The 26816-nt window shown below is 38.0% G+C and overlaps 1 protein-coding gene across 20 annotated transcripts in view; it reads left to right on the plus strand.

The window, feature by feature from the left end:
- Nucleotides 1-26816, plus strand: part of LOC100619412 (contactin-4) — a 1170520-nt gene that overhangs the window by 1132427 nt on the left and 11277 nt on the right. For 11 of the 20 annotated variants that reach the window (XM_007500110.3, XM_016424452.2, XM_056804535.1 and 8 more), the window contains 9 exons: nt 3100-3275; nt 8441-8561; nt 12979-13137; nt 15038-15187; nt 16860-16930; nt 19501-19735; nt 20615-20730; nt 21416-21602; nt 22025-22137. In XM_007500110.3, the coding sequence (XP_007500172.1) occupies nt 3100-3275; nt 8441-8561; nt 12979-13137; nt 15038-15187; nt 16860-16930; nt 19501-19735; nt 20615-20730; nt 21416-21602; nt 22025-22137 (1328 nt within the window). The remainder of the gene's footprint in view (nt 1-3099; nt 3276-8440; nt 8562-12978; nt 13138-15037; nt 15188-16859; nt 16931-19500; nt 19736-20614; nt 20731-21415; nt 21603-22024; nt 22138-26816) is intronic. The other 9 variants (XM_007500117.3, XM_056804538.1, XM_056804543.1 and 6 more) reach the window with 1 other exon arrangement.

A 26816-nucleotide genomic window follows, 5' to 3' on the forward strand; every position in this document is an offset into this window, starting at 1 on the left:
GAAGGCAGCTCTCCCTTGCTATCTCTTCTCTGCCAAATGACTATTTCCTTTCTCCTACAGACCTTTGGAACTGGGCTCTGGATGAGCCTAAGTTTTTCAACTAAATGATAAGCTCCTTGAAGGCAGATACTCTTCCTTCCTTTCCTTTATATCCCTGCCAAAACTCAACACATAATAAATACTTATGAAATGTTGGGTCAGTGAGTGGAGAAAGAATACATACATTAGGGAAATCAGCAAAGGTCATTTTTATTTCAAAATATTTCTTAGAATACAATTTATTTTAACATCTTCTTCCCCCATAAGTAAAATATTTGCATTATGATGTAGTATATTGAATGAGGGAAAGATGGCTGGCTGGCTGTGCAGGCAGGATGTTCTACAAAGTTTCCATCATTTTTCAGTCATGTTCAACTCCTTCATGGCCCCATTTGGTGTTTTCATAGCATAGATACTGGAGCGGTGTGCCATTTTCTTCTCCAGTTTATTTTACAGATGAGGAAACAGAGATAAAATGAATTAAATGGCTTGCCATAGATTGTACAACTAGTAATTGTGTGAGACCAGATTTGACCTCAGGTCTTCCTGCCTCCAAGCCCTGCACTCTATGCACTGTGATATCTACCTGCCCATTCTACAAAGTACCAGGGTTCAAACCCCAGTGTTGCCACATATTACCAGTGTGGCCTTGGATATGTTCTCCCTGGACCATCTCTAAAATAAAATTTTAGACTAGAAATCCCTTCCAGTTCTAAGTCAATTACCCTATGACCTGACTGTATTTATTTCTGATTAAAATTTTTGATCCTGTGCTTCTACAAAGCTAGGCAATCTCCAAAGTGCTTCCTAGCTCTGAACCCTATGATCATAACCCTTGGAATTTCATACCTGATATATAGCCCACCATGAATCCATTGCAAGGTGATTGGCAAGCTGCCTCTGCTTTTTCTGCTCATCTGATAGCCAGCTTGGCTCTTCCAATAGTGATTAGTGATTAAAAGAATCCACAATTTGATTCTAATGCTGTTGATCAGTTACTTCCATTTTTTACTAAAGAATCAAAGTATATTTGTTGGTTCTCTATTAGACTGCAAGCTCTTTGAAGGCATCATTGTTTCTCCCATGACACGAGAGATAACCTGTTAAAGAATGGTCTAGAATCAAGTCTTTAAGAGAGGGTGACTTGAATTTAAGTCTTGTCTCCAACACATTCTAGCTATGAACCCAAGTTATTTAACATCTCTCTGCCCCCAGATGACTCTCTCAGACTAAAACAGTAGAATCTGTAGATTCTTTATTGGAGATCTATATTGAAGGAAGGAGTTACCTCAATAAGGAGTTCCACACACCCCTATTAAGGAGACTTCTTCCCAATTATAAGATCAGACTTTTCCTCCCAAAAATATCTCCATAGAACTTAGCACTAACACTGGTAGGAATTGAATAAATGTTTATTTTTGAGACTTTCACCTTTCCATTTCCCTTACTCTCACACACACATACACACACACACACACACACACACACACACACACACACAAACCACTCTGCATTTACTTTATATAAAATATTTTTACATGTTTATAGTCCCCCTCCCTAACTATGTACTGTGTTCTAGTGACAATGGCCTTCTTGCTAATTCTCAAAGATCTTTCTCCTGTCTGTGGGCTTTTTCACTGATTCTCCCTAGAATTCTCCTCCTCTTCATCTCTACCTCCTGGTTTCCCTAGATCTTTCAAGTCCCAGATAAAATCTTACCTGATGTATAAAGCCCTTCCCAAATCTCCTTAAACGTGGTGCTCAAATGCAGTGATCCAGGGCAATTCTGAGGGACTTACAAGAAGGCACACTATCCACATCCAGAGGAAGAACTGTGGGAACAGAAACACAGAAGAAAAACAACTGCTTGATCACATAGGTCAATGGGGATATGATTGGGAATGTAGACTCTAAACAGGCACCCTAGTGCAAATATGAATAATATGGAAAGGTCTTGACCAATGACACATGTAAAACCCAGTGGAACTGCTCATTGGCTATGGAAGGGGGAAGGAAGGAGGCAAGGGAAAGAACATGAATCATGTAACATGGAAAAATATTCTAAAACTAACTAACTAAATAATATATTTTTTTAAAAACATGATGCTCAATCAATTCTGTTGATTATTTCCAAGATATTTGGAATAGAATTTGTACATGGTTATTTGCAAGTTGTCTGCCCTATTAGACTATGAACGCCTTGAGGGCAGGGACTGTCTTTTAACTATATTTGTATCTTCTAAGCTTAGCACAGTGCCTGGCACATGGTATGTGTTTGATCCATGTTTTCTGGCTGGCATGTTGTATCTTACCTCTAAGAAGAATGTAAGATCTTTGAAGGCAAGGAGTGTCCTTATAGCCATAGTACTTTGCACTTCATAAATATTGAAGTGTATTGAATGAATAAATCTTTTTTTTTCCATAACAAAGCCTAAATCAGCATTTTACCTCACCTACATCCCTCGGGAAGTCAGGAAAACCTGTGTTTTAGCTAGATCTCTGGCCAATTACTGGCAGTGTGGGATTTTTCAGACCTTGGTTCTTTATTCTAAAATGGAGTAGATGATGTCTATCTGCCAACCTTTCAAGGTAGTCATGAACATAATCAATAAAAACTTCTCAATTCATGGCTGAGGAAACTACACTCAGAGAATTCTAGTGGTAAAAGGTATCAGATACAGGATTTGAATTTGAGTCTTCTAATTTCAATTCCAATGGTCTTTCTACTGTCCCACATTAGGATCACCTATTTATAGTGGTAAAGGTTTTAGGAAGTTATCTCATCCAATTCCATCTTTTTACAGATGGGGGAAACTGAGACCTAGATAAGTTAAGAAGAAAAAAGCAATTATGAACATGAGAAAAAAGTATCATTCAAATAAGTTCTCTTACCTATCTTTTTTTCATGTTTAAAATGACCAAATTCAATCGAAATTTTTCACTTTCTTTCCTTGTTCCAAAATGACTTGTTTAAAATATGAATTAAACTAATTAATGTATTAAATGTGGTGCTTGAGTTCCACAGAGTTTCATAAGCATTCTTTGATTTATTGTTTACAGATGCAACCCGCCTCCTGGTCCCACCATCTAGTATGGATGTTACTGTTGGAGAAAGTATTGTTTTGCCCTGCCAAGTATCCCATGACCACTCACTGGATATAGTGTTTACTTGGTCATTTAATGGACACTTGATTGACTTTGACAAAGATGGTGACCATTTTGAAAGAGTAGGAGGGGTAAGTATTAATATCCGACAATAGAGACCAAAATCTGACAGATTTCATCTGGTGACCCAAATTAATTGAAAATTAATTTAAGACAGTCAGCTAGGTGACTTGGTGGATAGAGAACCAGGCCTAGAGACAGGAGGACCTGGGTTCAAATTGGATCTCAGACACTGCCTATAAGGAAGATATTGCAACACAAGATGGATTTGCAAGAAAAAGCAAGAGATTGGAATTTTGGTGAACGGCCACTCAACCAGATCAAGACAAGATTCCAAAAGAATCTGGACTGGGGCAGTTGGGAAGCCCAGCAGCTTGTCTTCACTTCTGCTTTTCTCTGATTGTTGGAAGGAAGAGAGATAGCCAATTTCTCTCCTGGTTATTGATTGTTCCCCTGACTGAGTACTGAGAGGACTTTTGAAGCCTAGCTCAGAAGGGACTTAGTCAAACCTTTTTCCTGTCAATATCCTCCTTTAGAGAAATTAACTGTGTTTCCTGAGTTGAATATCTTGTGAAAATCTTCATTCAACAGGAAATCATAGGAGATTAGGGAACCTATTTCCCTCTCACCCCTCTCCCATCTTCCTACCTCTTTTACCTTAAAGAATATACCCCTGTAGTTAAAAGATCTAAATTGTGGGATTGATTATTGGGGAAACCCTGGAAGCTTCCCGTTCTTGAGAAGAGCCTTTAGATTCAGTTGGGGAAGGGACAGGAAGCAGTATGTGGGAAGGAGTGTAAGATCCAGCCTTACCCCTTGCCCCTGGCTTCCTGCTGTCCCTGTCCTTATTACCACAAATATCTGAGTATTGCCCTCTATTACATGCCTAGCTGTATGACCTTGGGCAAATCACTTGACCCACACTCCCTAGCACTTACCACTCTTCTTCCTTAGAACCAATACTTAATATTAATTATCATATAGAAGATGAGGATTTTTTAAAGGAACTTATTGAATAGTTTAAATTATTGCTTATTTTTAAGGGTATATTTGATATTTTTCTTTAGAGGCTCTTTTCTAGTATCAACATAGAATCTAGGAACCCCAAACTTGTGGCCTAGTGGGATCTAGTGAACCCCAGGTTTCAGGCCTAGCTTGTAGGTTGGAGACCCCAAAGTTTGTACTTGGTCCCGTGGGAATCCACCCTGAAGGAAATCCCAGGCTAGCAGTTTCAGACTGAGTGGGGGACCCTCAGGTGAAAGACAATCCACTTCAAGTGGGGACTAAGCCCAAGTCCAATGATTCTTTAGCCCAATAGACAGCACCTCAGTCTTGAAAGCTGAAGGTTCTGAGTTCGATCCTCAGAAGGAGGGTGGGATATGCTGGGAGAGGCTTCTGGAAAGTAGAAGAGTCTCTACCTTGGACAAATTGCTTACCCCTGGTTCTCTGATATATTAAAAAGGGATAATAGTAATGACACAATGTACCTCTTAATAAATGTAAAGTCATTCATCTAAAGAAAATGTTAGGTGAACTGTAGAGAGAGATTTATAAAGTATTAGTTTGTATTCTATTGAAGAGTATTCCAAAATGAATGCCAGTAAAACTTCTGTAACCTTTTTTAGGGAATTGCAAGGAAAAAGATGTTTGAAAAGAGCAGGGAAGTGTAAATTGAGGGGTATTAATAAATTTACCAGCATATTGTTCTCCATACTTTAATATATTTCAAACAGTTGTACTAATAATCAAATCTTTTTTTCCTTATTCAAAGCCTCTAATAAACATTCTCAAAAGGTAGATTGTTCATTACAGATGATGGTCTCCCTAGAAAGTGAATTGTGATGAATTTAGGCATCAAGCCAGGCTCTCCTAATAGGGCTGAGCACTCATTTACACCTCATCGAGGAGTAATCTATACATCACATTGACATTGCCCCCCATCAGTTGTCAGCACAACTAGGCATTTCTGAGCAATAGATGCAAATTTCAAGAAATAGATTGGAAAGTATGGGAGGGAAGAATATTAGTGACAAAGGAAACAGTGTTTCTGGGACTACAGGAAATATATAAATGGCAGGCAAAATAACCCTCAAGTCAGGACCATTTTAAACCCTTTATTTCCAAAGTCAATGTGCTGAAAATAATGTTGATTAAGCCAGACCTGTCACATTTTTTTTGCAGAAAATTTTACTTCATCTTTGTCTAACAAAAACAAGCTTCCAATATGTATGGAGCATTTTAAAGTTTACAAAGCACTTTGCACAAAAAGATGGGGTGGAAGGTAGCAACTGATTAGCATCTACATGTATGATTCAGGTCATAACAGGGTAAAAAAACCTATTAATGCACCATCCCTTAGTTTTCATTCTCATCCCAGCTCTACTCCCCATTGCCCTGATGCAAATTAAGCGCCAAAATATAAATACTAAAAATCAATGAAGAAATTAATAAAAGCAAAGCAAAACAAAACTCAAAACATTGAATTAACAAATAAAAAAAACTAGGAACTGTTTTTTAAAAAAAAGAAAATAAAGTTACATGTAACTTGGTAAACTGGAAAATGTTTAACAATATGAAAAAAATAGGTGTCAGACACACTTTTAAATTGAATCTGCATTAATAACAATTTCTCTGCCATTTTCCTAAGTCTAGAAATTGAAGAAAGCAATAAATCAAGACCTGATTTGTAGTATTTGTTGATTTTAAAAGTGTAAATGTTCATATTGAAAATTTAACGATTAACTATCAGGAGTCCAGTTCAAGCTGGCTCCAGCATTCCTCTGGCTAAGTTACTAGCTAATTTGTTTAAAAAGAAAAAAGAAGAAATTACTAGTATCAAAAAAGAAAAAGGAGAAATCAACAAATAAAAAAATAAAAGGATTTCATTAAGAATGATTTTGTTTAACTTTATGCAAGTGATGGTTTCTCAGTTGGGTTCTCTCCTCCCTCCTGTCACTTCTCCACTTCAACATGTACTTTGATCAGAAAATGATGACAATGATTTCGTCAACAGTTTGACATTAAAGGCTTTGGAGAAAACAGGTCATTCCTGACTCTTGCCTTGATAGTCTACTTCAATCTCAACTTTTTTTTTTTCAAATTTTGATTCTAACAATAGAAATCAGATAAAAATTTAAATTACTAAATTATAATTTAAATCACAGAGTGGAGGGTTTTTTTTTAATTTATTAAGATAGACTCCCCTGGTAAATAATAATTTTCTTTATAACAATTAAAATGGTGAAAAAAGTGGAAAATTTGCTCAGTATAGAAAATTTTCCTTTAAAATTAATATGGAGGGTTCATATAATTTTAGAAAACTTATATGGAAATTTGTTATTACATATAATTGATAAAACAAAATATCTTTATTATAAAATAATTAATGTGGAATCCCACCTTCCTAAAACATAATCAATCCAATATAATACAATAAATATTTACTAAACACATTGTAAAGAACTGTGCTTGGTATTGAGGCTATAAAGACAAATTGGAGGGGGCAACTAAGTGGTTCAGTGGATTAAGGCCAAGAGACAGGAAGACTTGGGTTCAAGTCTGGTCTCAGATACTTCCTAGCTGTGTGACCCTGGGCAAGTCACTAAATTCCCATTGCCTAGCTCTTACCACTCTTCTGCCTTGGAACCAAAACACAGTATTGATTCTAAGTCAGGATGTAAAGGTTATTAAAAAAAAGGGGGGAAGGGGAATCGCCAAAACAGAACCTGGAGAAATAGTCTTAGGGAGCTGTATTGTACATCTAAAAGTTGTATTTGCTTAAAGTAAGGGTCAGTGTGGATTAGAAACAGGACTCAAACTCCCATTCCTGATTCCAAGACCAACTCTAGCGCCATTATGTCATTCCATTCCCTTATTTAAAGCAACCTCCCCAAACTCCTATGTGGGTGTGATTCCACCACTTCATGCAAAGCCAATGACCAGAGGCTGTACTTGTGGCCCCAACATTGGGGCAAGAAGAAATTTCTGATCTGCGAGGCCATTGCAGATGTCTTTTTAAGTCTTTCCCCCTAATACAAGTGGAAAATGTGTTTCCATATGGCAATTCAGCCCCATTCTCCATGGGTTGAAATCTACCTCATTTAACTTGCCCACTTGGACAGAGTTTAGCATGGGTTTAATCACTTCCCTTGTTTGCCATAGAGGAAGGTTTCATCTCTTTTAATTGTTCCTGATAGAGGTGAATGTGATGAAGCAAAAGAAAAGATACCAAAGAATTGTGTCCATTCCCAGTAGACATGGAGAAGAGGGAGGATTCTTCTGATTAGCTGGCAAGCCCGATATCTCTGCTGGCTTCTCCTTTCTTTTATTAGTATAAAACCACTCACAGGGGAGAGGGATGGAGAGAAGGATTCTGAGATGCTGTCTGTTAGCCCTTGGATTGATGAAGAGAAAATATGACTTCAGGATCTGTACTATCAGAGTATTTCACGGCCATGGCAGATGTTTTCAATTATTTAATTATTCAATACAAACCAAGCTTCAAGGTTTAGCAGCATTTCTCAATTAAAATGCCACAATCCTCAGCCTCCCAAGGAGGCATCATCGCTTTCAACTTATTAAGAGCCTAGCACTGGTGAATGGTATAGAAATATTTCTGAGCTACATAGACATACATGCAGTGATGTAATTAGCCCTATTCATCTGCTAATCAAACATGCATTTGGCATTTGGAAAACAAATTAGCACCATTCCACATTAGGGGATGTGAGATTTTCCTCAGAGAATAGGAGCTCTCATAATCTTTTAATACAAAAAATGTGAGCAATCAAAACACTGACTATGAGACAGAAATCTGTGCAGCGAACTGCTGATGTTTCCAAATTGGGGTTCATTTCCTTTTTCTAAATAAATGTGAATAGCTTGGAAGACATGAGAATACCAATGAAGCCTCTAAATTGGGTGGATGGATGGAGAAATAGACAGGGTTTAGACAGCACTGCCCCTGATACAAGTTGAGGTGAGTCACTTGCAAATGGCAAACTGTTTAACTGACCCAAATCAGATTCTTCGGGTCCCTTCGAAGTTGCATTTTGGAAATGTTACTGCTCTTATCTCCCAGGCAGGCTCACATATTTTTAATAGGCCATAGCTTGCATTACTAATGTTTTCATCAGCCAGTGTAAAATAAATCCATTAGTCACAGTGTCCTTCATGTGATAATGATATTTAGAGCTCATTAAAAAGTAATTGTAGCCACTTTTCTCTACTTTATCAGCAGGATTCAGCTGGTGATTTGATGATCCGAAGTATCCAGCTGAAGCATGCTGGGAAATATGTCTGCATGGTACAAACAAGTGTGGACAAGATATCAGCAACTGCAGACCTGATTGTAAGAGGTATTTAGATTTTTAATGTCCTAAAAATATTTTTTTTACAATATCAATTCCAGTGTGGGTCTTCATAGCTATCCATTAAAATCCCAATGGTTTATAATTACTGCAAATGGTAAGATAGGAAGCCCCATGCCACAGAGATTTAAAACAGTGTGAAGCACCATGCAAAAATGTTTGGGGGTTTGGAGGGAGGTGGCATTTCTGTTCCTGATATGCTATTGTCAGAAATTGCCTTGAGAAATTCATTAATGTTTTCCCCCAGTGAAAACAATTCCTGTTGGTACACTTAATAAAGCTGTTGGAATTAATATTTCCTTCCTAGGCAATTCTGGATTAACAAAAGCAAATGGAGTGATGCTGGGCTATCAAGCAATGTGCTTGAATACCTCCTTTGGGCTCAAACAAGCTGGTGCTAGCCCAGTAGTACCTTTTATTAATGGCATCTAGTTTGGGGGAAATTAAGTGAATGGGTTCATTCTGCTTTTTCCGGAGCTGGCTAGAGTTTCTCCAGTTTTCTCAAAATAGGTTTGGGATGGGATAAATCCTAATCTACCTGTCTTGAATAAGAAAACAACATATGAACATCAACAAAGAAATGGCATATAATTCTAGGTCCTATTCAGCACATTTTCTGGATTTTCTTAGAGTAGTTTAGGGAGAAGATAGGAACTGAACCAAAATGAACACCAAATGCCAAACTTGAATCATTTACATAAATTGACTTTTTTTCTTTTAATCAAACAAATTTAAGACAAAATTACAGTGAAACCACCTCATTCCAGAAAGGATCTATCAAAACAATCTCTGGAATGAAGCCTTCTTTAGTTCTTATGTTTAAAAAGAAATATTTCTAAGAGACCAAGAGAAGGATCCATGTTAAAAAAATGAAAAGAAGGGCAGGATGAAAGTGGAAAGTGATCAGAGATGGAAAGAGAGAAATGAAGCACTACTAGTGTGCAGGGGCTATACACTGAAGCACATGACCAGGTAGAATTTTAAACAAAGTCATATTCTCCCAAACTATTGGATTCAATTAACCCTATTCTAAGCTCTGGGAACATAAAGACAAAAAACTAATCATCTCCTGCCCTTAAGGAGCTTGCATTCACAAAATCTTTCTAATAGGAGCAAATGGCTCTTTGACACCCACTGGGTAACAAATGCTGGGACAAGCATGATAGGTGAGATCTGATCCAGCAAGAACAGTTCATTTGTCCTTGGTCTACATGTAGGAAATGATGCCTGTTCATTTGTTTTTAAGCAAACCACTATGGTTTGTCTGTTCTCCCCCAGAGATAAAAGAATCCTGATACCAAAAATTAATCCTCTCTTTAATTAGGATAATGTTCAGATCAGCAGCTAAAACACCAATAAATTAGACTATTAAATCTTTAAATTAGTAATACTTGATGTTCTTAAATAATATCATCCACCTCATTTCACAGAAAATAACATTAAATACCAAGAGGAATTTGCAAGCATCAGTCTAAAAGAAAATTTAATCAGTGAATAAACCCAATAAATTACCATGCATTTCTTTTTTAAACCTCTTATAATCTCATATTTTATCTTTCTCAAGTACTTCTATCTTCATATCTCTTCTGCTGAAAGGGGTAGGGGGAGCAGACTATGCCAGGAGCTCTTCCCCTAGAATCTGTGAACTTTGTAAAAAAATATTTTGATAACTACATTTGTAATTTCCTTTGTAATCCTATGAATTTTATTTTATTCATCTAAAATACTTTTATGAGAAGAGATCCCATCAGCTTCACCAGACTACCAAAGGAATTCATCACACACACAAACAAACACACATACAATAGTTAAAGAACCTTATATCCCTGAGGTCCACTCCAGCTAGACTAATGTCAAATCGTAGCCATAACCTTATTGTTGAATTGTTTCAGCCCTATCTGACACTTTGTGACCCCATTTGGGGTTTTCTTTTCAGATAGAGAGATAGATATAGAGAGATAGAGCGAAAGATAGATAGACAGACAGACAGACAGACAGACAGACAGATAGATAGATAGATATGGCAAGATTTTATTTATGCATTTATTTTTAAATATAATTTTATTATTTTTTAAAATATTTTTCCATGGTTACATGATTCATGTTCTCTGTCTCCCCTCTTCCCAGAGCTGAGAAACAATTCCACTGGGTTCCATATTATTCATTTTTTGTAATAGGGTAATCTTTTAAAACCAAAACCCGAATCATCTACCCATATAAACAAGTGATAAATCATTTATTTTCCCTCTGCATTTCTACTCTATTGGGGGTTTTCTTGGCAAAGACACTGGAGTGGTTTGCCATTTCCTTCTCTATTTCATTTTACAAAATGAGAAAAACAGGTTTAAATGACTTTCCCAGAGAGTCACACCGTTTGTAAGTGTCCAGGGCCAGATTTGAACCCATAAACAGGAGTCTTCCTGACTTCAGACCTAACACTCCCACCATGGCTCCACCTAGATGATGGGGGATCTGAAGGAGAAGCAAGCTCTCTACAAGATCTCTTGCAGAAGTTTAGAGGGTCGGGTTCCTGGCTCCCTCTAAGGCTCTGGCGCCATGTTGTTGTTTAGTGTAAAGGATAAACAGGTGCCCCCAGACTTTCTAAAGAGAGTGTAGATGAAGTAACTTCCCCATCACAGAGTTGATAAACCATCAGTAAGGACATACACTTCACTTTTTGAAAAACACAAAACCACCAGCACGCAAGAAGTAGGGAGGGAGCTCCGGAGGGAGGGCTTCTCCGCGGACCTTCTGACTTGATACTCGTCCATCTCCTCTGGACACTCCTCCAACGTCTTCTGACTTACTCTTTGCAGGAACTGGGAGTGGAGCAATTTTCTATTTGTGCTTCTCAGCTTTTTAAAGGCCATCACAGCCCAGTCTGTAGAGAACAGGAAGGGAGCTCGGGATAAAAAAGCATGGCCGGCCGGCTGACAGACGGGGTTTATCTCTGTAATAAGGGTCTCTGGAGGCTGAGGTGACCACAGCCCCATCTCGGTGATGGGAGAAAGACCTTCTCAAATGTCACAGCGGAAAATTAATCAGCCCAGGGTTAGACTCTCCAAGTGGGCTGAGAGAGGGGAAAAAGAACTTGTTTCAACTCGACTTCTGTCAAATGGCTTTTTGGTCCATTTAATTTTATTTTTAAGGACGTTAAATCCAGAATACCAGATAAAGAAGGCGAGGGTCCATCCCAGGGCAAAGTCTGGCTCCTGGACATCTCCATTAAAGTCTTTGCATCCTTATTAAAGGAGCAGTTTTTACCTGCCCCAATGACCTAGCCCAATGGCATTTCAGAAGCGCAGGGATTAGGAAGGACCTTAGCAAGAGCCTTTATCCTCATTCAGAGAGTATGGACTTGAGAAGGGTAGGAGACAAGCCTCTCACCATCCCTTTGCCTCCCGAGGCACACACCTGTGGCTTATTAGAGATCATTTTCACTGCCTCTCAGAGATGGTTAGGTTGCAAATTAGTCCCGATTCTGGCCTGGGATGTATCTTATGTTGGCCTGCCCACAGGTACGGGGCTTCTCTGTTGTTTCATTATTTCTGGACCCTTGTTTGAATCTGATTTTCTCCTTTTAAATGGACTAAGGGTACAGGCAGAAATAATGAACTCTGTGCTGCTCAGTTTGGAAATACAGGTGGACCTGCAGGCGCTCTGTAAATGAGGGTCTTGTTAACAGGGCCTTTGGAGACATAAGACAGTCTCAACGTTAAAGAATACTGAATAGTTCCATAGTCACACAGGCACACCACTTTTTTTTACACACACCAATTGTGGCTGTTATTCCTCTAATATTAATGCAACGAGAAGGCAAAGAAAACTATAATTATTGGAATTCTCTTTTTTGTGGGTTTTTTCTCCTAGTCAACTAGTGTTTATTCAGCACTCCTTTGTACAAGACAAGGCAACATGGTGTCATGAAGAGATGGCCATCCTGAAAGCCAGAATGACTTGGTTTCAAATCCCTCTTCTGGCACCCATTGGCTCTGTGACCCTGGGCATGTCATTTGATTCTGTTTTCATTCTAAGCCATTCTGTAAGCTTCAGGTGCCAGCCACAATGATAGAGGGATTTCCCTTTCCTGGGAATCTTTATATATGAGAAATCACAGGTTCAATTCCTAGCCATGTGGGCAAGACATCAAAGCAGTGTGGCTTAGGGGATAATTAACCATCCTTAGAGCCAAGAAAACCTGAGTTCAAGTCCTGCCTTTGATAAATACTTTCTCTGTCAACCTGGGTAAGTCAGTTAACCTCTTAGTCCCACCAGACAATTCTGTGCCATGATTAAGACAATTTTTCTTCCTTTCTAATTTAGGTTGTTTTGGGTTTGTTTTTTTTTTAATGTCCAAAACATCAATTTAGAGATTTTCATCATCTTGGCCTGTCTCTTCTTCCAGGTCCACCAGGTCCCCCAGAGGCTGTGACTATTGATGAGATCACAGATACGACAGCCCAGCTCTCCTGGAGGCCAGGAGCTGACAACCACAGCCCCATCACCATGTACGTCATCCAGGCCAGAACTCCATTTTCCGTGGGCTGGCAAGCAGTCAATACAGGTAATTTGGTTTTGGTAGCATTGGTAGATGATCTGTATGTAGGAATCAAGTGGCATTAGACCTTAAACAAAGTGTTCTGAGCCTCATTTCCTGGGCTAGCTATGGTCTGCAAACTCTGATTTTTACTCGTGATGATCTTGGGCGAATAATTTAAATTCTTTCATTCTCAGTTTCCTCATCTACTAAATGGAAATAATAGATTTTGACACATTTTCTCTCCCTCAGTGTTGTCTGTTTATTGTATAAGCACTACAAACCTTAAAGTGATGTGTAAATATGCCATTTTTATAATTATTATGAAAATATCTTAGAACTGGGAGTCAGGAGAACTGATTTCTGGTCCTGGTCTTCTCATCCACTAATAATGTAAGATCTTTGGGAAAGCACCTAATTTCCACCTTTTTGAAATGGGAAGAATGAGCTCTGATTCACCTTCCACAAAGGACTCATCTAAGTTCCATTTGAAATAATGTATATGAAGCACAGCTTGTCATTGTGGAGGATTCTGTCCAACAATGTAGATTTCAGTCAGTCTGTGACTTATTAGACAAGTCCTAGGGGTGCCTGAGGCATAGTGAAATTATAGAATTTTCCCATGGTTCCATAGCTAGCAAGTATACAATATAATAAAATGCAATAAAATTTATTAAGCATTTACTGTGTGCTATGTGCCAAGGATGCCAATAGGAAAAAGTTAGATAGTCCCTGCCCTCAAGGTGTATAATGCTTGGCACATAGTAAGTATTATATAAATATTTACTATTATTAATATAATTACAATCTAATGGCAGAGAAAACAATACACAAAAAGAAGATGAAAAGGGGGAATGGGAGAAGTGGGTACTCAGAGAAGGGACATGATCATGGTGAAGCCGAAACCAAGCAGTGTCGTGATGGTATAGAGATAGTGGGAACTGAGGAGCTGGCTCTGCTTCTGGGCCCTCATTAAAGGGAGGCTTTGGGGGGTCAACTAGTTGGCTCAGGTCAAATTTGACTTCAGACATTTCCTAGCTGTGTGACACTGGGCAAGTCACTTAACCCTCATTGCCTACCCCTGAGTCTTCTGCCTTGAAATCAATATAAAGCTCTGATTTTATGATGTGTAATTAGAAAATCTTGAACCCTTGGACTTCATCTCCCAGAATCCTTTTCCCTTTGTCCACATAGGGTCATTCTGTATTGTTTATATAGTTCTGTAACTCCTCCCTCTTGCTCTTTTCCCCCTGTGTGCTGGGTCTGGGTAAGCCTCTCTTTACTGAAGGTTTTTTTTTTTTCTTTCCCTTACTTCAAATGATTATTAACACACCTTATAAAATATAATACTTGGAATATTGGATATTAATTTTTAATCTTACATAGACAGGAGGTAAGGGTTAAAAAAAAAACCAACAACTCAAGTCAAATGGCTAAAATTCATATTCAGACTGATTTCATTCCATTCCACTATAATCCATTTGGCTATTGTGAATAAGATCCCATCATCATACTTGGAAATTAGATGAATAAGCATTCCAATGGGACTCTCTCTTTACAGGAATATGTGATCTCAAGATGAGAGTATTCTCTATGACAGTGCCAATCACAACCCATTCTCTCTTGCCTAACCTTTGTGATTCTTGCCTATCTCTAACAAGTTTACCATAGAGGACTGACCAGTTTTTGTATCCTCTTCACATTAAGACAATTCCAAAGGAAGACATTAGCTGTCTCTCAAGTTGTCTCTGATACTCGCCACATAAGCAATGTCTCTTTTCTCATTCATGTTTCCTTTGTAACATCCTTGACTCCAATTCTGTTTTGTAATTCCTTATTTACCATGTCATCCTCATTCCCACCCGCCATTTTTCTCTCCATCGCCAATGGATTCAGTGAAAAATGAACCCGCTTTGCTTTCTTTCAGTCCCAGAGCTCATTGATGGAAGGACATTCACTGCTACTGTGGTGGGCTTAAACCCTTGGGTTGAATACGAATTCCGTGTTGTGGCGGCCAACACCATTGGAATTGGTGAACCAAGCCGACCTTCAGAGAAACGAAGAACTGAGGAAGCCCGTGAGTAGCACCTAGCATTGCTTACCTAGTGTTTCTAGAGTATTTGGGGAGACATGGGGGGGTGTTTAATTTTCTATACATTTTGGCTATAAGGAGGTGCTGTGTTAGCTCCCCCTTCCCCTTGAGAGATTATAATGTACAGAAAGCAAGCTAGTGAGAAAGCCACTTAGCAGAGCGAATGGGGTCTCCGAGCAAGTGTTCCATTCCCATGCTTCACTAGACACCATCCCTTGGCTAGGCTCATAGATGCATTGTTATTGGCCTTCCTCCCAGAAGCACTGACTCTTTTCTTCACCTGTACTCTAGCTTCAAACATCCTTCTAACAGGGTGAAAAAAAAATCTATTCCAAATAAGGTTATCTCCTCACAATCACTAATGCCACAGAATAACAATTCTACAGATTTTTTTTTCCCCTGACATTTTCTTAGTGCATAAGCTACTCCCAGGGAACTAGGCATCAAAACATCCTGTCAATTCAGTCGGCAATTCAGCCTGGCTCTCCACGTGCTCACATCTAGCTTTCAGCTTGAGGCAACCCTAGTGCATGGGACCATCCCTGGGAGGTCAAGGCAGCACCGAATGAGTGGAAAAGTAATGAATTGGGGCTATTTATAGTCCTATTCTCTTTCTCCACGTGTAACTGCTTGTTGAGTTGTGTGCCTGTGCCTGGGTCCCAACGAGCCATCCCAGAGCTCAAGGGTATGGACTTATGTATGTGCTTGTAAAATCATGCCCAAGTCTATTTCATTAGCATCGTCCAGGTGGAAATGTACAACTCTCCCCACCAAGTCAGGGACAGATTGATTTAAATCCTGGCTTGATCCATTCATTTAACATAAGCATCTTCTTGTTATATGCTCTTTTATTTTTTTTACAGTGTTGATTGAATCTTTATTTATTAGTATTATTGATTCCTCCCAATAATTCTGAGGAAGAGGAAACCAGTATCATCTCCCCTCTTTTACAGAGAAAACGGGGGTCCAAAGAGATTAAACCCAGTGAGCCAGTGGTCAACCCCTGTCCATCACATCCTTCAAGACCTGGCTCAAAACTCACCTTCTTCAGGAAGTCTTCCCTGATTAACCCCACCCCAACTCTGGTCACTCCTGTACTATGGAACCCTGCTGCACTTACACACTGAGTCTGAACTGTAGCATTCTGACCTCATTGGTGCTGTTCTGCGCTTGATCTCATGTTACGGGTATTCTATATGTCCCATCACCCATCTAGAGTGTAAGCCCCTGGAGGGCAGGGACTGTATTTTCCATTTCTTTTGTAAACCTCCATAGTGCTGAGTAGTACTTAATAAATGCTTAACCATATAATTAGAACCTGAATCTCAGTCCTTTCCTCATTATGTGGAACCATTCAGGCTTTTGAGACTTCAGTGAATTTTCAACCAGACATATCAAACAAACATCTGTACCTTGTCAAATTGGAAACAGGTAATTAAGAGCAATTTCCTTGGCACATTTCACTTTCTAATGGTGGCACGTCGCACTCCTTTGATGACTCAGTATCTGGTCTCCTCAGTGGAAGTTCAAGGAGTTACCATCACTGCCCCTTTGTGCCTTAGTAACGATTTGAAGTGAATCATATAAGCTGGCTGACCTTCATGGAACTCGGTTGTCTTTTCCCCATGACCTAACTTGTTTTTTGTCTTCTGCACAGTCCCCGAAGTCACCCCAGCTAACGTCAGTGGAGGTGGAGGCAGCAAATCTGAGCTGGTCATAACCTGGGAGGTAAATGAATCACAGGGAAAAGGGAACATAAATTAATTGAAACTGCTGTATTATTTTTCTCTGTGCAAAGCATTGCCATAAAGTTCCTATCCCCTCTGTGCCAGGCAGCTAAAAGGGCACTTGAAGTGCTCAGCTTCCCTGACATATCACTAATGGTCAGTGCAAAAAGACTGCACCTGCCCAAGCAAGTGGCGAAGCAAGTCTTATCATTCAATTCATCATGAAAAAAAGCAACCACAGAAGCAGGGTTGGGGCAGGGAGGGGGAATGCAAGTGAAAAATATTAATGGAGACTGGTGCCGAGAAAACCATTTTTTTTCTTTTCTTCTTGAATTGCTGTGTGATAGATTGAACTAAAACGAAGGTAAGCAATAGATCTGGCTTAGTGGCATGATTTCCTAGCCATCTGCTATTGGAAAATTTAATGCTGCCATGGCCATCAGTTATGAGGGAATGCTTTAAGAAACCTGGAGGAAGGTTAGTCACCAATTTATTAAAAATTGATTTTAGGGGGGCTTTCTAAAGGGTTTTCAATGCCGTTGAAGGATTCCAGACAACAGCCTCAGAAATTAAAATCCTCCATTTATCCAATGGGACAGCACCATTAGCAGCCATAGAAATCATTCACCCTCTAGCCACATACTTCAGCTACTGAGTTGAGAACCAACTCTCAGAACTGGGAAGCCATTTACTCTCTGGTTTGCATTAAATCAGGGAGTTGCTTGGTTGCAACAGCAAGATGGACACTGTCCTGTCTTGCTGACTGGCTTTTTCACCCAAGGCTCTTGGGTGAGGATATGGGTATGGCTGGGTTTGTCCTACCCATCAAAACACCAGAAACTCCCCAGATAATTTTCACATGTGCAGTTCCCCAATCAGTGAGAACTACACACTAAGATTCTCTGGCATCTAATGTATGCTGAGGGAAGATAGGTGCTATATGGTAAAATGGTGGTCAGTCCCACAGGTACCAAGAACCTGCAAAAGACCTTAAGAAAATATACATTCCAATTTGTGCCCAATGTTGACCAGAGGAAAGAGATCTGGAAGAGAATTTAGAAGGTCTACCATTTTCCAGTTCTGGCTTGGTCACTTCCTTTCTATGCAAACATGAGTCTCTTTAGGGCACAGAATCAGATTTAGTTAGAAAGTATGTCAGAGCTCTTTTGGTCCAAACTCTCTTTTTTTACCTTTTTCTTTCTTTCTTTTTTTAAATAATAATGAAACTGAAGCCTCAGTTCCTCATCTGTAAAATGACTTAATGATCTCTAAGGTGCCTTCCATTGTCAACCTTCTATGGTTCTTTCCTCTTTCCTCCCCATTGTACTGACAGAGGGAGTGACAAACACTTCTTTATTATCAGAAAAACCTTGGTTTGAGTTCCAATGTTGAGCAATGATTGGCAAGTGATTTAATCCCACCCCAATCTCAGTTTCCTTATCTGTAAAATATAAATAATACAACTTGATCACAGATCCTAAGACCATAGATCATTGCTTGAGCACTGGAAGAGACCCCAGAGGTGATCTACTCCAACCCCTTATTTTACAAATGAGAAAACTGAGACCCAGAAAGGTTAACTGTATTGCTCAGGATCACTGAGTTAGTAAGTGATTAAAGTTGAATTTGAACCCAGGACATCTGACTCCATATTAATCACACTCTCTACTGTACCACAATGTCTCTAATACAAAGTTGTGAGAAAAATGCTTCCTAAATCTTAAACTGCACTATGCTTGTTAGGTACTAATAATAGTAATAATATATCAGGTGTTATTATTACTATTAATAATTTACCATAGTATATTAACATTAGTCAATAGTAACATAGTACTAATAATATTACTACTAATAATATAGCCATAGTAATATGCTTAGTAATTATAGTATATTAGTAATAATAGTAATAATTATTATTACTTTTCATATACTATGCTAATAATATACCATAGAATATAATTTTATTATATTAAATGTCCTATATATGATATAATTGTATTATTAATAAATTGTAGTAGCATTATTTTATAGTTATTATGCTATAATAATACAGTCATGCTATAGCATATTAATGATAAAATAAATAATAATAAACATCCATAATAATTTCTATATGTCTGTTAGGTACTATTAATAATAACATATTATATAATATATATTATGTGTATATTATATACAATGCAATAATATTAAGTATCATATTGTGAGGTAGTATGTAATATATCATTATATATTATGTTATTCATTAATCTGTTATACCTAATTAATTAATATATATTTAATTTATATCATATCTATTATGTATAATACACATATAATATGCGGTCATATAGTATATATTTATATATACAATTATATGTATACATATATACAAGTATATATAAGTATATATGTAATTTATAACACATTAATAATAAATTAATAGTAATATAGATTCAAATAATATTAATTTTAAGAGAGTGAAGGAAAAACCCCTTCTCTTTCGCCTAAAAGTATATAGAAAAGAAGAAAATGATTTTGCATCCCCAAAGATCCTTGTAAATTCTGAATACTGACTCCCTTCCTTACCAGACTGTCCCTGAAGAATTACAAAATGGAGGAGGTTTTGGGTATGTGGTAGCCTTTCGACCCTTCGGCAAAGTGAGCTGGATGCAGACAGTGTTGGCTTCTGCGGATGCTTCCAAATATGTGTTCAGGAATGAGAGCTTGCCTCCGTTCTCCCCCTATGAAGTGAAAGTGGGTGTCTACAACAACAAAGGAGAAGGCTCTTTCAGTCCAGTCACAGTGGTTTATTCTGCGGAGGAAGGTACATGGGCATGTTCAATTCTTCCCTTCCTAGTGTCTTAACGTATGACGATTGATGCGTGATTCTGTTTTTTAGCTTTTGTCTTCACAACCATGAAACACTTTGCATTATATGGCAAAGTTAAAAATCAAAGGTAATCAAATCCTTTGATAGCCACTAAAATCACATAATTTTAATGGTCATTTAGCTACTATTTGTCAGAGGAAAGGTAGAAACCCAGGATTTCTTGATTCCCAGTCCAATAGCCTATCCATTACATTATGATGCCTCTGGATTATATTATTATGGTCTTGGTCAGTGATTATTAACCTTTCTTGTACTGTATTCCCTTTGGGAGTCTGATAAAGACTATGGATCCATTTCCCGAATCATGTTTTTCAATGAATAAAATAAAATCTATGGAATTACAAATTAAAATACTTTTATTGAAATAAAAGATGTAAATTTTCCCTCAACCCAATTCACAAATCCTCGAAATCTATCCATAAATACCAGGTTAAAACAGTCTAGAAACTTGAACTGCCTGGTAGGGTTGGTGGTACCTACTAGGATCACTCTTTTGAAAGTGAATTCATGACTGCATAAATATGTGCCTTAACTTAACATCTAGGTCATTTCCTGAAATCCATGATTTATATGGAATCAAGAGAATTACTACCACTGAATCAAAGGCATTTTTGTATTCAATAAAAGATTCCAACCACAAAAAGATGCATTTTCCCCTGACAAAAATATATAGAGAGATATATATGTATGTATGTATGTATCTGCTACAGAGATGGAAATACCAAACACTTTTGGCATACCTATCTAGGTCAGTACTATATTAGAAAAAGTTCATCATAAAAGATTAAGACTTTTTTTCATGTCCTCCCACAGAACCCACCAAACCACCACCCAGTATCTTTGCCAGAAGCCTTTCTGCCACAGACATTGAAGTTTTCTGGTCTTCTCCATTAGAGACACTTAGTAAAGGAAGGATACAGGGTTATGAGGTAAGAAAAATTAGTTTGATTTGGTTCTCATGAAGCATTAGGTCATTTTAAGCGTGATACATGTATAGTATCTGATGAGAGGATACAGAAAGATGCTTAAAGACTCAGCTCCCAGCTGGGAATCAACTGAAGACATGAGATGTAGAGCTGGGAGTAGAGAGAGGGCTTCATTTTTCACTAGAACTCCTTTTAATATACTGATAAATTCCTATGCATGTGAAGCATTTATTCACTTTATTCATCATTAGTGCATTATTCTCTCTTTGAAGGACTGAAAGAGCCACTGAAAACTATTATGCAATATTCACATCAATGTTGGTTTTCAGTAGCTCTCTGTGTAATATATAAATGCAAATATACATATGGATACTCATTGGCAAAATGGCATGGGAATGCCTATGTTGCATGAAGACAACTTAGAAACAAAGTAAATATGGAAAAAAGGAAAATTAGTCAGATCTCGGTGTCCAATTTTCCACCTCAGAATACAATGCAGCTATGTATGGCAAAAGTAGATCTTCCTAATTATAGATTAACCCAAAGGAGAAATGTGTTTTCTTGGAGCAGCCATAGCCATGCCCGTGAAGAGTTCCCTTTAGAAAATGGTATCCAGGACCATCTCCAGCCACCCTGCAGAGCCATAATGGGGCTGAATTCTTAAGCTGTTCTGTTGATTTTTTCCCAGGTCAAATATTGGAGTCATGATGATAAAGAAGAGAATGCTAGAAAAATAAGAACAATTGGAAATCAAACATCAACAAAAATAACCAATTTGAAAGGGAGTGCTTTATATCATTTGGCTGTTAAAGCCTACAACACTGCTGGAACTGGACCCTACAGTGTAACTGTCAATGTAACAACAAAAAAGCCACGTAAGTCCACGTCATTTGGAAACAAGGCTGCCATGTTTCTTCTTTGCAATAAACACAGCACAGATGTTGTTCCATGTGATTATTTGGGTTTAGATTTCCATGAATATACGTATTTGTGTGGATTTTTGTCCTCTTGTCCAATCCTTTGTAATACCATGGTGTTCTTGTTGCTCTCAGACAGCTCTAGGTCTCATTTATCTCATCGGAAAGGGCTACCTCTTCTAGCTGTAGATGCTGGGCAGTCAACTGAATCCTTTTTCATTTGCAGTACTGTAACATGTCAGATTTTTAGTGACCTTGGAGATACATATTAGTGTAATTGCCCATTAAATTGCCTCCACTCTAGGATTCTAGTAAGGAACACATCCATCAGAAAACATTGAAACTTAATAATCTATGACTTCGTCTATCTTAATTTTTAGCACCAAGTCAACCCCCTGGAAACATCATATGGAATTCATCTGACTCCAAAATTATACTGAATTGGGATCAAGTCAAAGCCTTGGACAATGAATCCGAAGTAAAAGGATACAAAGTGGGTAACTAATTCACAAGACCAATAACGAGACTGTTTTTTTTCAGGACCATTACCTTTCCTTTGACACAGATGAAATGCATAGTGAACATTACAGAACTTGTTCATCTATACTTCAAAGCCCAGATGTGGCTTTCTGACCAAAGCTGGATCTTGGACAAATGGGCCAAGGCATTGGGCCAAGATGTAGAGAAAAATTAAATGACCCAATTTAAGCAGGCCAGATCAAAACTGTCGAAGAGACATTTTATGGGTTCCCAAACAAGTCATAAAGTCCCTCTTTCAAAATTTCATACTCATTCTTTATTCCCTATGAAATTATTTTTATTTTCCATGAATAGTAATGCAGTTCCAAATATTACTAGTGGTTGATCATTTTTGTTGGTATGTCTACTCAGATAGTGGAAAATTTTTATGTGGAAATGTGAGCATTCATTCACTTGATCACTCAAGCAGAGTTCTATCTTTAAGAAACTGGAAGGAACAATATAGCATTGAAAACTATAGTCATTATGATATGTTGACATGAATAGTGGTTAGTCAATATCTTTGTATTATTCCTTCCCCAAAAAAATAAGAATGTAATTTTGAAGTGGTAGATTGGAAAGAATATTGCTTTTGAAGTCAGAGGACCAGGGTACCCTGGGCAAAGCATTAACCTGTGTGGACCTAATTCCTCATCCACAAGAACAGAGGGTTGGATTAGATGACCCCTGAGGTCCCTTGGCTTGATAAGTCAAAGAATTAGTGGACCTAAACTTGCTAAACTGTTCTGAAAACTCACAGCTGCAAAGCTGAGAGAAAATAAATCATTTACCAAGAAGCTTTTGTCCAAGTAGGAAAGAGAGCAAAAAATTGTAGAGCCTACAAAGAATAGCTCATCATTCTAAAAGATATGAAAGAGAAATTTCCAAAGCAAGAGACTGTCTGATGATTTCAGTTAGAATCTCAATAACAAGGGGGTTATTAGATCACACAGTAATTGTTAAAGCTATATGAGTGGAAACTAGCAGAGTATGATTGAGAGGTACCAGAAAGGTCTGTTTGTGTTTGAATATCCACCTCATCCAAGTGTCTTAGTGTCTAAATTTAAACCATTAGATATTCATCCATTTGTTTAAGCATTGCCCTCTTTTCATTTGGTCTTCTGTTGAAATACAAATTTTCTGGCAGGATGGTATCATAGAAAGAACACATAACTAGAAACAGAAAACCCTAGATCAAAAATAGGAAGGAAGGAGTTAGACTTAAATTCAAGGATGATCTGGGTTCAAATCCTGTCTCCATTCATGTGAACAAGTTATTTATCCCTCATTGCCTAGTCCTTACTGCTCTTCTGCTTTGGAACCAACACATAGTATTGATTCTAAGACAAAAGGTAAGGGTTTTTGAAAATGTACATCAAGGGGAAGTCACTGTTGGAGCAATTAATTCCACTTTGATGAATCCTAATTATTAGGAAAGCTTTTCTTGAGCCCCATTTGAGAGTAGAATCTATCTTGCTGAAAAATGTTCCTCAATGGCCTTGGTTTTGGCCTTAGGACAAGCAGCACTATCCTATATATACTCTCTATTTTGTCTGTATCTTTCACAAAAGGAAGTGCCCAGAATGGATTAAAATGGTCCAAGTGTAGCCTGTATGAGCCATAGTACTGTCACCTCCTTGTTCCTGGTCTCTGTTTCTGTTGATAGTCTCAGATCAAATTAGCTCTTTTACTATCAGAATCACATTAACCCAGATCTTTTTTCCAACGGAAATGCCACCTACCTAGTGCCTCTCCATATTGGATTTATGAAATTGATTCTCATTCTGCAGTATAGATGACATTTATCATTATTAAGTCCATCCCATTGTACAATGCTGTCATGATCTGGTTAGACACCATCTCTGTTACCCAGAGTGTTAAGCACCCTTTGCCCCAAGCCCCCACCCCACATCCTCCTCCTTGTGTCCTCAAGCAAGTTTGGGAACCATATCTTTGCCAGAGTCATAATAGCATCACAAGGCAAAGGATCAATCCCTGGGGCACCTTACTAGAGACCTCCCACAAAACTGACATCCAGCCATTAGTAATGGCTCTTTGAGTCTGCTTGCTCAAGCAGTTCCTAAATTCACCTAATTGTATTGTCATCTGGACCATATTTCTTCATCTCTGTACAAGGTCAATATGAGGAACTGTCAGATGTTTTGCTGAACTCTAAGTGAACTGCATATATCTATGGCATTTCCTTCATAAATTAGTCTAATAATCCCATCCAGAAATGAAATAAATTGAGTCTAGTATGACCTAGCTCTTCTTGGGTACTACTGCCTTTTCTAAAGCATCACAAATTATCCTGTATTAATGCATTCTCTCATTTGCTCAGGAAGCAAAGTACAGCTCATTGCTCTATCGTTTATAGGCTCATTTCTATTCGCTTTTTCAAAAATTAGGATATTTGTCCCTCAAGGAAAGGGGAAAAGTACTTATTAAGTGGCTGATCAGTGCCAGGCATTTACACATATTATGTCAGTTGATCATCACAACAACCCTGCAAGGTAGGTTCTATTAAGACTCCCTCTTTTACAATTGAGGAAATTGTAAAGTGGCTAACCTAGAGTCATGGCTAGAAAGTGTCTGAAGTTGGATTTGAACTCAAGTTGTCTTGACTTCAGGTCTGGTAATCAATGCACTGCATCACCTACTATTCACCATGTTCTTTCTTTCTTTTTTTTTTAAACCCATACCCTCTGTCTTAGAATTGATACTAAGTATTGGATCCAAGGCAGAAGACTAGTAAAGGCTAGATAATTGGTATTAAATGACTTGCCCAGGATCACACAGCTAGGAAGTGTCTGAGACCAGATTTGAACCCAGAACCTCCCATCTCTTGGCCTGTATTCACTGAGCCTACTACCTTCCCCTGGCCATGATCTTTATAAGATCATTAACAGTGCCTTAGCAGCCATCTCTACCAGTCCTTTCTTCATCTAAAATGAGACCATTGGATTAGATGATCCCCAAGCTTCCTTCTCACTCTAAAATTATATGATTCTCCAAGTTGCTCATACCTCTGTATGAACTAACTGAGCAAATATTTGTCAGTTTGGGGTAGCATAAGGAAGTCGAGTTGTTTCAAGGGAGATGAAGAAAAGAGAACACCAGAGTACAGAAGGTGAGAGAGAGTTCCTTAAGACAAATATTTTCTACTTCCCAATTTTACTGAGACACCACCACCTTTGAGAATAAAGAAATTGGAATGCAAATGTGAAATTGCTGGAAACCAAGTAACCAGACCTAATGGCAAAGTTATAAAACCAAGGGGAAAATAAATTATTTCCCCTAAACTCCCGTTTCTCTAGTTAAGAAAGGTAAGAGGCACACAGCAGAAAGCTTCAGAAGTCCATGGAAAGTAATAAGTGTTCAGCCAGGGAATCTTTAGTAGAAAATAAAATCTGAGCACTTTTTCAAGGGGAGTGATGAGAGAAGAGCTGAAGGCTAATGAGCTACTAAATTATTTGTTAGGGCTCTCAGACTTTGAAAAGTACAGTGATGAAATGTGAAGTGGAATTTTTTTTGAGTGAATTGGCTTTAGAATATTACATTTTTTAACCAGGGGGAAAAATAGAAGTAATTATTACTGGCTATCACTTAATATTTTTAACAAGCTTTTTTTTTTCTCCTGAAGTATGCTTATATAGTGAAAAGAATACCAAATGATGGAATTCATTTATTTAGCAAATATTTTCTCTGACACCAAATATAACCATCTACTAAGTACAAGGTACTAGGAATAGGAGTAGAAACTGGTCTTGTGGCTTCATTGATGTAGAATTTTTGACACTCTCACCACTAGTACAGATTGCCACCTTCTTCACAATTTTTAGTTTTGGGCAGGACATAGAACAAAACATTTTATAGAGCAAAAGAATTGGTCTTACAACCAAGAATAACATTCAGCAAAGATAAGCATAATTATAAAAGGTAAAATATGGATATTTTACTAACTAAAGGAGTTTCAACTATTCCAGAGGAAAATCCCAGAACTCAGAAAGAAATTTGGTCTTTCAGACACATACAAAGCTAGTGAAAGACTAATCATAAGCAACTCAAAAGGTCAACTTGTTTGATTCCTGTATGGGAAAATGGCATCTGTGATCCTTGCAAGTGGCATCGTTGTTTGGGTACTTTGTATATGGATGTGTATGAATGGAAGATTTGAGGTTGAGGTGAATGTAATAAAATGAGCTGACATGGTAGTGGAATAGACCATGAGGAAGTAGGGATGAATGACTCTCTCATATGAGTTGGAGGAACTGCCATGGAGAAGAAGAGGAAGCAGTAGAGGGCTGATAATACTAGAACCCTGTTCTTATCAGATAAAGAGAAAACAACATGCACAGTTAGAAGGGGGAAATTTTTCTTTCCATACAGAGAAACAGGATGGAAGGGGGACAGAATAAGAGAGGGATTGGAAATCCCTTGAGGGACTGAGGCAATAATAGGAAGGCATGACTGTACAGATAAGAAAGAGATTTTTGGAAAAGTGGATAGAATAAGAATTAAAAGGTAAGGGGAAAGGGACAAGAGAGTGATCTTTAGAAAGGCCACCAGTTTTAAACTAGGAAGGCAAGGGGAGAGGATAAAGGAGGATTTGTGGGAAGGGATATGCTTTGAAGAGGTATTGGTCAAAGGAAA

The sequence above is a fragment of the Monodelphis domestica genome, chromosome 7, assembly GCF_027887165.1.
Source record: "Monodelphis domestica isolate mMonDom1 chromosome 7, mMonDom1.pri, whole genome shotgun sequence".
In the NCBI taxonomy this organism is placed as follows: Eukaryota; Metazoa; Chordata; class Mammalia; order Didelphimorphia; family Didelphidae; genus Monodelphis; species Monodelphis domestica.